The sequence below is a fragment of the Danio rerio genome, chromosome 2 (assembly GCF_052040795.2).
Source record: "Danio rerio strain M-AB ecotype USA chromosome 2, GRCz13ab, whole genome shotgun sequence".
Classification (NCBI taxonomy): Eukaryota; Metazoa; Chordata; class Actinopteri; order Cypriniformes; family Danionidae; genus Danio; species Danio rerio.
The window spans coordinates 19,209,507-19,223,345 of NC_141022.1; the positions used below are offsets into that span (position 1 = coordinate 19,209,507).

General features: G+C 36.8%; 1 protein-coding gene across 2 annotated transcripts; it reads left to right on the forward strand.

Annotated features, from left to right (window-relative positions):
• Window positions 1–762: 762 nt before the first annotated feature.
• Window positions 763–11,390, forward strand: grk7a (G protein-coupled receptor kinase 7a). Of its 2 annotated transcripts, NM_001031841.3 has the most exons (4): window positions 3,728–4,454; window positions 4,550–4,987; window positions 7,925–8,205; window positions 9,683–11,390. In NM_001031841.3, the coding sequence occupies exons 1-4, from the start codon at window positions 3,858–3,860 to the stop codon at window positions 10,014–10,016; spliced, it is 1,650 nt and encodes a 549-aa protein (NP_001027011.2). In that variant the 5' UTR covers window positions 3,728–3,857; the 3' UTR covers window positions 10,017–11,390. The 2 variants fall into 2 exon arrangements, 1 of the variants encoding a protein (NP_001027011.2); XR_015477884.1 differs by lacking the exons at window positions 7,925–8,205; window positions 9,683–11,390 and adding an exon at window positions 5,213–7,864 and having other exon boundaries at window positions 763–4,454; window positions 4,550–5,112.
• The last annotated feature ends 2,449 nt before the right edge of the window (window positions 11,391–13,839 follow it).

Here is a 13,839-nt window from a genome sequence, read left to right on the forward strand (position 1 = left end):
TTCTTTTGAGGTATATTTTATTTTATTAAGCTTGTTTTGATTCATAATTATTCCTTTTTTATTTTTATAAAACTCTTTATGTGTGTTACACACTTTAGTTTAAACCATTTTGCCTAATTTACAATGAAAAATAGGAACTAACAAATGCTAAAACGACCCTAGGGGCACTTTAATGGCAATTTAAAATTAACATTGACGACAGAAAATATGTAAAGCAAAATAAAGCCAATTGATTTGATGTCACTAATTGACCACTAATATTTTAATACAAAAAAATTATAATGTAAGAAAAGTTTTAATAATCTGGAAGCTTCAATGACAAATTACAAATTTACACTGGATTTTGTATTCCTACTATGCATGTAAACTACTTTAAAGTCAAAACAACATCATATTGACATCTAAAATTGATTTTAAAATTGGTTTTCTTATACAATCAGGGAATCTTCTGTCCATCCATATCCGTTTTCAAAAAAAAAAAAAGGAAAATATAATTAGATAACAATAATGGAAAGCTAGGGGGATGGTCCACAGATATTTTGAGGGCTACATCACAAGCTCAGATTTGGTTGACCAATCAGAGGAATATGGGCGTTTCAGCACTGCCTACATCTGTAAAATGAATTTTGAAGTCGTTTATCCATTTACTACCTTAAATTAAAAAAAAAAAAAAATGAGAATTGAGCCAAAACTTATTTTTTCGTTTTTTTGTGAGCAAACGAAAAACAGAAAAACGTGCGTTTTCTTCATTGTCCTTTGTTATTTGAAAACGGATATGGATTGGGCGGAAGACTTTACACCAAAGTTAGATGTCAATTAGATGTTGTTTTGACAATAACGTAGTCAGTTTTACTTATTTTTTAATGTGTTTTTTTATGTGGTTTAGACATCTGGAAACCTTTTTCCACTGTTAATAATGCTTACCTTTAATTTCAGGTTTGTATGAAATATTATGTCAGAATGAAATCATTTTGGCCATGAAATAACTCATTTTCTTAAAACAAACTTATATGTTTTATACTCATTTTCCTTCAGCTTAATCCTGTTTATCAAGAATCTTCAAAGCAGAATGAAAAATAAAACATGCACATGTTTATATATTTTAAAACACAGAATGAAAATAATGCCTAATGACCTTCATGTACAATAATAAAAGCAAAACAACATCAAATTAACACTGACGTCATAAAACATGTAAAATGCTAATCGATTTGAATTTAAAACCTTGACATCTATTTGACATCCAGATATTAATGCCCTATTGACCACTAAAGTAATGAAACAAAACAAAATATAATATAAGAAAAGTTTTATTAATCTGAGAGCTTCGATTACAAATTTACACCGGATTTTGTATTCCTACAATGCATGTAAACTACCTTGATGTCAAAACAACATTAAACTGACATCGAAAATTGGCATCAAAAACACTTTTACAATCGATTACACGACTGTGTTTCAAATTTGATGTTGTTTTTGTACTCTGTTTGACTTTTCATGTGGTTTTTAGGATGCCCAAAGGGAAGCATTTTAACAATTAGTAATATTGGTTACATTTATTTTAAGTTTTTTTGTGAGATATTATGTCAGTTTGTGGAATGAAATCATTTTGGCCATGAAATAATTCATTTTCATGTTTTCTTCTGCTTATTCCCTGTGTATCAGGAATCGCCACAGCAGAATGAACTGTCATTTTCTCTGTCAAATGTTTTACACAGTGGATGCAACTCAGCACTGATAGTACCCTCAGTGCTGGGAAAAACCCACACAATATCCCATTCACACAGTATGGCCAATTTATTTGGTTCATCCAATTCACTTGCATCGCATGTCTTTGGACTGTGGGGGAAACCGGAGCAGCATTTAATAATGCTGAATGAAAATGACGCCTAGGCCTACACAGAAATCCGCAGATTTCTGCAGATGTTTAGTCCATCATTGAGTCTATTTATTTACTTGTGTAAATGTGTGTAAATTTGCATTTATTCAGTTCTTAAATTAATTTTACATATATTATTGTGAAAGAATAATTGTAATTGTAAAATGTTCATATGATTAAATTACAATACAGTTTGTAAAGTCATATTTTCTGTCTTTTAGTGAATATATTATATGAGAATTGATTTTTTTTACCAAATAAGTGAATCTAATTGCATTTGCATTGTAAACATTAAATAAAAGTTCATCAGGTTCATAAATTAAATTTTAGTTATGATACTCCTAAAATCATTCTGCATAAATCTGCAGATTTTTTTTTTTTTTCAAAACTCTCCACAGAAAAAGCAAAAACTGTACGCAGATTCTGTCTGGCCATATGGATGGCCTTTATATGTTTATGATATAATAATTTTATAATGCAAAAACAACATCAAATTGACACTGACGTCATAAAACGTAAAAAATGCTGATCGATTTGAAGAACCTGACATCCATTCGACATCCAGATACTGATGACCCTTTGACCACCAAAACCCAGACCCAAAACATATTAATATAAAAAGTTTTAATAATCTGAAAATTTCAATTACAAATGTACACTAGATTTAGTATGCCTACAATGCATGTAAACTATACCTTGATGTCAAAACTGACATCTAAAATTGTTTACAGAACTGTTTTTCAATTTGATGTCATCTTGTAGTCAGTTTAACTCATATTTTTGATGTGATTTTAAAGATGCCCCCTGGGAAATATTTTGACCACTTAACCATCGCCTTTGCCTTGTATTATATGGTTTATTCTAAAACATACACATTTATATATTTTATAATGCTGAATAAAAATTATGCCTAATAATCTTTATGATTTATTTTGTTTAGTTAGTGGAATTAAATGAATTTGGTCAACTGGGAAAATGTGGATAGCCTCAGTATTTAAATGAGGGAATTAAAGCAAAAGCTAAGGCTCATTAAAGAAGGAGAGACTGACACACTGCAGAAAAGAGGTCAGTGCAGCAGAGTTCAAGAGGTTTGACTTTACAAATGGCATTTTCACATTGCATCAGTGATACAACAACAATAATTTGAATTTATCTGATAATAAGGCATAAAATGAGTGGAAATACTGTATAAAGTTAGGATAAAAATTCATCTGAGTTATGAAAAGTGTGTTATTTCTTGCATTTAAAGTACACCCAAGTCTGATTGTTTGTCTGTTGATAAGGATGTGCAAAGTATGATAAGTCTCTGAGTAAAAGAACTGTAGTATAGTCAGAAATCATGTGATAGGAATAGAAAGCAGGCAAACCATTCAAACCAGCAGTTAAAATCGTAAAACACATTTATAAAATAATCGAATTGATTGAGCCAGCAGTGGGACATCAGCCCCTATCTTTGGCATTTAGTGTGGCAATAGCACATTAGCCATTGGCCTATAAACAACAGCAGAAAGTTTTAGTGTGTCCTGCTGGCCTCAGCATTTTGTACTCTCCATGCTGAGCTGTTAGCTCCCACATTTTTGCTCCTCTCATAGTATCACCATTTATGTTTAGACAACAGAGCCCGGTGGCCATCCGTTTACTAGCGCTCTGCATCTGCCTAAATATAGTCAGCCCTAAAGCTTCTTAGTGGGAGAACCCTCTTATAAGTTCCTTTCCTTGAACAGTAGCTGAGTATAGACCACACAAATATACTTAAGTGAAAATCCCTTGCAGGTATTTAATTCTAAATGAGTAATTACTGGGTTGTCAGTGTGTCTTGGTCTGTAGGTGCGCGCATCTTAGTGGCTCATTCGCGCCTTGACTTCAAAGCGAGACGCACACAAACCACTGAACGCTGGCAGTAGCATCTTCTAGTCTGATAGCACTGTCCACGGAGCTTTTATTTCTCTAGGGCAGGTAACCCAACACAGCTGCCAAAATGTGTGACATGGGGGGACTCGATAACTTGGTGGCCAACACGGCCTACCTGAAAGCCCAAGGGGGTGACGACAAGGAGATGAAGAAACGTCGCCGGAGTCTGTCTCTGCCCAAGCCGGAGCAATGTGCTTCGCTCAGGACGAGTCTGGACAAGGACTTTGAATCCCTCTGCGAAAAGCAACCGATTGGAAAGAAGCTGTTCCGCCAGTACCTCAGTCAAGGGGGGCCGGAGTGCACCACCGCTGCAGAATTTCTGGATGATCTGAACGAGTGGGAACTGTCTGAGAGTGCTGCCAGAGATAAGGCTCGTACAAACATCATCAACAAGTTCTGCAAAGAGGGTTCCAAGAGCTCCCTCACCTTTCTGACCGGAGATGTAGCAACCAAGTGCAAGGCGGTTTCTGATAAAGATTTCGAGGAGGTGATGGGACAGGTGAAGACCGCCACCAAAGAGTTCCTCAAAGGCAAGCCGTTTACAGAATACCAGGCATCTCCGTTCTTCGACAAATTTCTACAGTGGAAAGAGTACGAGAAACAACCTATCAGTGAGAAGTACTTCTACGAATTCAGGACTCTTGGAAAGGGTGGATTTGGAGAGGTAGGTGCTTTTTTAATGCGGTGCAAATTATGTTAAGTCTCCTCAAAGTTCTTGAATAAAATATTTAGATGTTGACCGTGTTTATACACTTCCAGGTGTGCGCAGTGCAAGTGAAGAACACCGGCCAGATGTACGCCTGTAAGAAGCTCTGCAAAAAGCGCCTCAAGAAGAAACATGGTGAGAAAATGGCCCTGCTCGAGAAGAAGATCTTGGAGAGGGTCAACAGCCTGTTCATTGTCAGCTTGGCTTACGCTTATGACACCAAGACCCACCTCTGCCTGGTCATGAGCTTGATGAATGGAGGTGATCTTAAGTATCACATCTATAACATTGGGGAGAAGGGAATCGAAATGGATCGGATCATCTATTATACAGCCCAGATTGCAACCGGGATCCTTCATCTGCACGACATGGACATCGTGTATCGTGACATGAAGCCAGAGAACGTGCTTTTGGATAGCCAGGGCCAGTGCCGTCTTTCAGATCTTGGTCTCGCTGTGGAGATTGCTGTTGGGAAGACCATCAGCCAGAAGGTGAGTTCTTCGTCTCTATGCTGTGATTTGTTCCACTGATGCCACAGGAGAGTATTCGAGTGTGTTTGTGTGTGCATACAAAATGAAAACTGATGGTTGGAGAGTAATTCTCAAACTACGTAAGAGTACTTTAACTCCGAATCTAAAATTAGAGAATTTTTACAGATTTTTAAGATGGAGAGAGAGAGGGGGGGGGGGGGGGGGGGATTACAATTATCATTGAAGTCCATTTTAATTAGCCAATGGGCCTTATGCTCGGAAGTGTTTTTCAGAAACACATAACTTCCAGTCAAAGTTGATGTGGCTGTCTCCAATTTCCTGAGGTTTACTTTACAGCATGGATAATGTAATTTAATTAAAATATATTCAGTCTGTCAGCATCAATAGCCTAGTCGTACTGTGCGCCGACATATAGCGCCAATGTGCTCACGGCGACATGAGTTTGATTCCCACCTCGAGGTCCTTTGCCGATCCTTTCCTTCTCTCTGCTCTGAATGCTTTCCTATCTCAAATCTCTACTGTCCTGTCATAATAAAAGTTAAAACCCCTAAAAAATAAACAACTATTAAAAAAATAAAATGGTCAGTTTAATAGACCTGTGCAATAATTTAGTTGTTCAAGCGTAACATGAGTTTAATAGAGGTATAAATGTAAGTGTAAAGAGGAGCAGTAGCTGAGCGCTGAAAATTTATTGAATATACTGTGGTAAAATAAATGTTCATAATTTAAAGATATGACATGGAACAGTGGAATTTAATGTAGTGCTTCTTGTCCAGTGTAAGACCCACTTGATAAAGCATCTTAAATCAAATCTTTAACAGAGTTCGTAATGGCATGACAGTTTACCAGAAGTGGGCATATTCTAAAGTCTCCATGCATAAGGTCTACTAACTTTCCTATTCTTGCCTTTACTTTCGAGTCCACATGTTTAGTGTTTGCCAGTCCTAATGCTACCAGAACAGGGTTAGGACCTCATACCAGATTGTCTTTTACATGGTAAATCGGGATTACTGTTGTTAGGTTTATGTGCCTGTTGCATAATTCCTTGTGATCTTCATCATTCTAAGTACAGCTACACCAGTGAAAGACCAGTTAGCTGCTGTGTCCTTACATGCACCCATATCTCATTCTCTCCATAAACTTTTTATTTACTCCCTGCAAACAATGATTTGTTTGTATATATTTATTTTTATAATTATTTTATTGATTTATTGCATAGGACTTAGCTGTTGCTTCTAAAGCTGCCCAAAAATGATTTTCAATTGCAATAATTTGACATCATTTAGTAGGCCCACACTACAAATGCATCGAGAAGTAAGAGGTTCAGTAATCATCAATGTCAAAGTAAAAAAAAACAACAATAACAACATGAAGATAGTAGTTATTATTGAGGTTAAAAGGACAGTGCCACATTAGCAGCTGGGAAGCTTCAGCTAATAGCAAAATCCACTGGATTGTTTTTACATTTTTAAGTCAATCGGAAACCAGTGAAATTGACTTACTAAATAAACGGTAATAGTTAAATTACCTAGTAAAATGTTGAGTGCAGATTTAAAGTCCTTAGTACTTTAACAGAGATAAATGTAACTTAACTTTGAACATATTTCCATCATTTGAAAGTGATTATCCAAATAACAAGACTAAGTGGGTTTGAAGCTACTGTGGCTGATGAATATTATAGCTATAATTTAATTATTTTTATGAAATGTAGAATTTGCTGCCTCCTTCATGTCTTTCCTCAACGTAATCTGCCTGTTGTGGTGTAAGCCTTGATCATGCTTAAAATAAGGTTGCATATTCATTGCTCGTGTGCATTTTTGATGTATTATCAAAAGTCAAAATGAAACAACTTTCATGCACTGACCCTAAGCTTATTATCCCGTGCCCTTCTTGAGTCCTCAGTTCAGGTTGAAGCCCAAGCTGAACCACCGGGGGTTTGGTTGGCTTTACACTCCTGATCCTCTTAGAAAGAATTACACAAATCTGTCTCTGATCAGACAGCCAAAGGCAGAGGGAGGGGAGCGCTTCAGTTTTTTATTTGTCGCATGTCTATCGTATGTTTGAAGACTTTCTGTTTATCACTATTCTTCAATGAGGTGTTCTTGTCTTTAAAGACTTAATCTCCTGCACATTTAACAATTTTAAAGCCCTGACCTGTCAGTTTCATGTATGTAAATCTATTATATTCCCAATCAACAGCTTCACTGGTCTGTAGGTGCTAGATCATTCTAGTTTAGGTATGCTAATTATGTTAGCCTAGCACAATGACTGTGCAGCTTTCAACATGTAAACACTCTGTTTAGCTTGACTGAGACTGTCGATGCTACATCTTGCTATAGTTAACTGCATTTTCTACTTGAACTAATGTAATACCTCTAGAATCCACTTCCTACTTAGCAGTATACAAGGATATCAAATACTTTGAAACATCTTGTTTAGTTTACATCAGCGGGCTGTTTATTTATTAAGATGATTTAAGTCTTGTAAAATGGGGTTTAAAGCACTCATAGTGATCTGTCCTAGAGCCATGTAGGTCAACTGATAAGGTACAGTAACTCTGGCATTAGGTTAGTACTATTAATGAATGACTCCACGTGAAAGCATGTACACAAAGGTTCACATGTCCATTTGTGGCTAAGAATGGTTGTCTTTATATAAGTAGACAGTCTGCTTCATCACAGTGGATCGGCACATGGCTCCTGACAGTCAGTAGAGGATTACAATTAAGCTTCTTCTTTCTGGCAAAGATAGGTAATGAGGCATGGGTAATAGATAGGGTAATACACAAATATTCTACTACTACTTTATAAACACCTCTGATGTTTCACAAATGATCACATTTCCATAATAAACTGTCAAATTTGACCAGCTTGCCACAAGAAAATATAATATTAGAGTTCATTCTGAACCTCAGACCCTTTGTTTCCCTTAACACAGGCTGGAACAGGTGCGTATATGGCACCTGAAATCCTCAATGAGACTCCATACAGAACATCAGTGGACTGGTGGGCCCTGGGCTGTAGTATCTATGAAATGGTGGCTGGATATACCCCATTTAAAGGCCCTGATGCTAAGAAGGAGAAGGTGGAGAAGGAAGAGGTACAGAGGCGCATCCTTAATGAGGAGCCCAAGTTTGAGCACAAGAACTTCGACGCTGCCACCATAGACATCATCAAGCAGTTCCTCAAGAAGAAGATCGATGAACGTCTTGGCTGCAAGTAAGTCCTTCAATACATCTTACTTCACCCAAAAATGTAAATTCTGTTATTAATTCCTCACTATAATGTTGTTCAAATCCCCTCAGACTTTTGTTGGTCTTCGGAACACAAATTCTGATTATTTTAGATGAAATCCGAGAGCTCTCTAATTCCCCATAGACAACAACAGTTGTCAGACATTTAAAGTCCAGAAAAGGGACTAAAAAGATTGTCAAAACATTTCATATAAGTTCAGTAGGTACAACTGTAATAATTTGAAGCTCCAATAACATTTTTGTGTGCAAAAAACCCAACTTTGTTCACAAATATATTCCTCCTCAGATTAGGGTGCATGTTTACTATTGGCAATATGAAGCTTGTGTGTTGCGCTGTTTAAATTATTGAAAAATTATTTTTTACAGTTTAGGCGGGGGGGGGGGGGGGGGTGGTACAAAAGTGTTTTAGCAAAAAAATTGTTTTTTTGCTAAAAAGGTTTAGCTTTGTATGATTAGAATTGAACAACTGCAGTCCTGCGGAATGTTTTTGTTTCTTTTTCTGGACGTTAAACGTCTCAGGACCCTTTTGAAAAAAGAGAGCTCTCAGACTTCATGTAAAATATCTTAATTTGTGTTCTGAGGAAGTGGCAAAGTGGCTCAGTGGTTTGCACAGTGGTCTCGTGGCAAGAAGGTTGCTGAATCGAATCCTTTGCCAGGAGGCCTTTCTGTGTGGAGTTAGCATGTTTTCCCTGCCCATTAATCAATTTTGTGTTTACTAGACATCTAAATGTAGACAAAACGAGGCTAAACGGGTTGTCAGTGAAAATCTAATAGACGTCTATGAAAAGCCCAAACCTAGACTAGTGGTCAAATAGACAGATTAGACAGACGGTACATGTGTACTCATTCATTTCTGTCTATTTGATGACTAGTCTAGTTTTGGCCTATTCTTTCTATTCTAGTCTATTAGATTTTCACTGACAGCCCAAATTCAGCCTTGTTTTAGCCAAGACGACTATGTTTAGACGTCTATTAGAAATCTATTAGACATCTTTTAAAAACAAAAAATGCTTGCAGGGTGTGTTTATGTGGTTTCCTCCGTGTGCTCTAGTTTCCTTCATAGTTCAAGGACATGCACTATAGGTGAATTGGGTAAAACAAATTAGGCATTGCACATGAGTGAATGAGAGTGCATGAGTGTTTCCCAGTGCTGGGTTGCACATAAAACATAGGCCAGAGGAATTTGGTGGTTGATTTTTCTGTGACCAAAGAACAGTGAGTAAGTGAGTGAGTGAGTGAGTGTTCTGAAGATGAATGAAGGTCTAGGGGTTTGGAAAGACATGAGGGCTAGTAATCAATAACAGAATGTTCATTTCTGGTTGAACTCAAGGTGTAACAGTGATCTTGATTTTTTTCCTTAAGTATGAAGCAATCGTATTCTGAAATGTATCAAACATCTTGTTCCCTCATGGCTAAGATGTAAAATTGTACAATTTCCACAGGAATGATGATCCTAGGAAGCACGAGTGGTTCAAGTCCATCAACTTTGCTCGCTTGGAGGCTGGACTAATCGATCCACCCTGGGTGCCCAAACCCAATGTGGTCTATGCAAAGGATACAGGTGACATTGCAGAGTTCTCTGAAATTAAGGGTATTGAGTTTGACGCCAAGGATGACAAATTCTTCAAGGAATTTAGCACAGGTGCGGTGTCCATTGCCTGGCAACAGGAGATGATTGACACTGGACTTTTTGATGAGCTCAGTGATCCGAACCGGAAAGAGTCTTCCGGTGGCTCCGATGATGATAAGAAATCAGGCACTTGCACTCTTCTGTGAGAGAGCAGCTCAGACATCCAGCAGCAGATGATTTCAGTGGCATCACTAACATGATTGAAGCTGTGCACCGTGTCAAAGAAGAGCGGAGCATGACTGGAAAGAGACGGGACATTAGTCCTTTGTAGCATATATGAAGACACTTATTACATCGTTTGCACTGTCACATGGTCTGACACACACTTTGGACCACCCCTGATGTGGTGGACTGAGCTTTTGGACCAGTCAGAGAAATCAACCTCCTGTTCAACAGGGGAGCAAGCAAAAGTACCTTTCCTTTTTAAGAAGATGCTAGAGTACAGTAGAGGACTACATGCCACCTAAAGAGACTTTAAAATTATGATGTAACCATAGCGAGTCAGTGTAATTGGCAGCAGTTGTGATCAGAAGGCAGAGGTGTGTGGATACTCGGAGTCATCTACAAATAGCGGCTCTTGTTCCAAACATCTCCAGCCTTGCCAAATCACAGTTTATTTGTGTGTTAGTTCATTGTGTACTAGTACACAAACGGCATCTATCTCCTGTAAGACTATAAAAAGCTACTGCAGACGAGGCCCAAGCCGAATCTTCTGAATTCTGTGGAATGTCCTGTCAGACTTGTTAAGTTGTTGTAGTCATAATTCATTCATACGCCCTTCCATTTTCCAAACCGCTTGTCCTACGTAGGGTTGTGGGGATGCTGGAGCCTCTACCGCCATTTTAAGCTCTAGACAAGGAAACACCCTAGACAGATGGCTATTCCATCGGAGATTAGACAAAGTAAAAGTGAAGGATCGCAAAGGATGGGTGTGCAGAAATCTGCGGAGCATTCCACATGTACAGACTGCGTGTGGGCCTGTCTGTAAAACAGCTGACATGCTTACAAAAGTGCTTTTTTTTCTGAATCGTGTTATCGTGCAGCAGAGCTTCAATGATCTCTGTTGTAAGAACATCTCGCGCAAATTGTTAACTCCTGACCTCTGTGCTTGTGATCTTTGATAGCAGGGATTTTCTGACTACGCACTTAGATTTTTAAATTCATAAATATGTACATATGAGTTAAATAAATGTGAACAGCTCTGAATTAAAAAATCAACTCAGAGCTCGCTTAGCGTTTAAAAGTAACTTGTGTTTTGTGAATCCTCTCCCATGTTGTAAAAGATACATACAGCCTTCTTTTAAAGGAAGGTACAGATAAAAGAGGTCAGTCCTCAAGGGTACAGAGAAAGAGCTTCGGCACAGATACGTCTGCGTGGTCATTATCAGTTATGTAACCAAGGTGGAGGATATGTCCCCTTAAAGTCTTCAGCGGTGAGGCTTTTATGATGCTGAGCATCATGCTTCACAGAAATGTATTGTGAAAATAACAGAAAGTGACATAAAATGGACCAAACTACCTGTCTGCAATCACTCATTTCTCGTCAGTGTTGAGTTTTTACTGTTTGTGAGGTAAGTTTTAACGATTGCATCTAATTGTGTGTGTAAGGTTTGACATCATAGGTCTAAATAAATGCTAAACTTTCAGATATTCAGCAGAGAAACTGATTCAAAATGGGTCAATAAAATGTTTCTTTCTTTTACAGATTTATTTCTGTGCTTTTTGATGATTGCTGCTAATTCGGTTTCATATGCAGCAAATATAAGGGGAGAATCAAAGTTGCACTTGCGAAGGTTAGTGTGCCGTTATTTGCTTCCTTCTTCTTACATGTTTCCTGAGATCATCTTAATTTAGGTTTAAATCTAAAGCTTGATGAACGTGAATGTTTGTTGAGCAAAAATCACTCGCAAAGTGATTCCAAAACTAAAAATATTCCCCAGATTAAAGAGTCAAATCACAGACAGCCTAAAAAGTTCTGGGCTGATTTCAGAATACCACACTTATCTTGTAAGGCGATAATCTGGCTTATACTTGCGTACTTAAATCAACCTGTAATCCTTGTAACCTCTAGTCTGATTTGCTGAACCAAGACGAGTCACTCTCTCCAGACTCTCACCAGTTTATGATCTCTGTTGAGAATGGTTCAACAAACATGCTCACTCCACGTAGTTACAATTACACTCCTTAGTTGCCTTTTAAGACAAAAAATAATATAGATTCACCATTATATTCACGTGGCTCTGAGTTATTTTGTCAAGGAAAAAGCTTGTAAACTAAGAGTTTTCCAGGTGGTGCAGCTAAAGACCCTCTTAAGCCAAACAGATCCCCTTCCTGCTTATATGCACCAGTCTCCACTAATGCTGAAAATGAGCTTATGTGTGGAAAAAGAAAGGTTATTGAGAGAGTCATTTCACTTCGACAGGCGAAAGTGATTGCTGAGTCAATACAATACTTTTTAATCTTGGGGTGATTAATCGGTAGCCATGATGGTTTAACTATAAAAAATGACACTCCTTTATATTTCCTAAATATTGAAACAGATATATAAACTGACGGGCCACTTTATCAGATGTGCACTGCTAGTATTTGGGGTTGAACTCAACTGTTACGTACAGAAAACCTTTTGGATGATTTGAGCTTTGTGATCTTGTTTGTTATGCTGCTGGAAGTAGCCATTATAACTTATTATAAGATGTCAAATAGATGCACATGATCAAAGCTGTGGCATTTGAACAAGGTTTAGAAGAGTATTATAATAATAAGATAATAATAAGAGGGCCAAAATATGCCAAGGAAATAACTCCACCATTAAAAAACCACACCGCCAAAACAAACACAAAAAAAAAAACAGATTTTTCTTGCTTATAGGTTTCTAGTCTAAACATCTAAAAAAAACTCAATCAAGAAACCTTTTCTAAGTAATATATATATATTTTTATAATTTTTTAAGAAAAAAAAGTCAACGTTTTACTTGTCTAAAAACATCTTGATTTAAGTATTTTTAGACATTTGGACTAGAAACGAGACAGAAACTTAAAGTATGAGGAAAGCTTTTTTGGCAGTACAGAAGCCTGAAATGAGAGTGCCCTATTCATGCTTTCATGATGTTTACACCAAACTTATGAGACAAAGAGACTTTTTTTCTCATCCTCTGTTGCCAATTTTGTTGAGCTAGTGTGATATTTATATAAATAAAAATAAGTAAATAGATATTTGTTTAACAGCAGTTAAACAGGTGTACAACCCCCACTACATCCCCAACGAAATATGACAAAAAATAACAGTAATACAATTACTCACTGTTAAAGGAGTCCCACTTTGATAGTAGGTGGCCTTAACTTCACACTCAAAAAAAAAAAAAAAAAAATATATATATATATATATATATATATATATATATATATATATATATATATATATTAGTTGTTCAAACTACTTAATAAAAAACAACACAATTCTTGAGATTTCATTGAGACAACTTAATTTTTTATGTTCAATCCACATAAATTTGTTAAAAGTGTTAAATTAACTTAATCAATTTATGTTAAGACAACGTGAATGAATAGTGTGGAACCCTGCATTTCTTAGTGTAATATCTACTCAAAAAATAAATACAATGTACTTACTGTGTTTATATTATTTTGTAGTACTGGTGCTCTTGGGGTGGTGTACAGGTAGGGTGTGGGACAAGTTTAGTGGTATGGGTAGGTTTAAGGGTAGGTTGAGGTGTAAGGGATTGTCAGCAGTGTAATTACAGAAATTAAATAAAGTTGTAATTACATGAAGGTCTTTAATTAATCATAATACAATGTAAAAACATGCATTGACTCAGTAAGTACATTGTAACAAATTTAAAAAAATTAATTTCAGTGTAAGTACATTTTATTTAATGTCACAATATAAAGTGGGACCATTAAAGGGATCAAAGCTTTATGGGTTTCTGTTTTCTGTTTAATTCAAAGGAAGACT

Excerpts from the sequence above, each read along its gene's own strand:
- grk7a (NM_001031841.3), top strand. The coding sequence starts at position 3,858 with ATGTGTGACATGGGGGGACTCGATAACTTGGTGGCCAACACGGCCTAC. Across the intron at positions 4,988-7,924 it reads GGAAGACCATCAGCCAGAAG|GCTGGAACAGGTGCGTATAT; the intron begins GTGAGTTCTTCG and ends CCCTTAACACAG. Across the intron at positions 8,206-9,682 it reads GATGAACGTCTTGGCTGCAA|GAATGATGATCCTAGGAAGC; the intron begins GTAAGTCCTTCA and ends CAATTTCCACAG.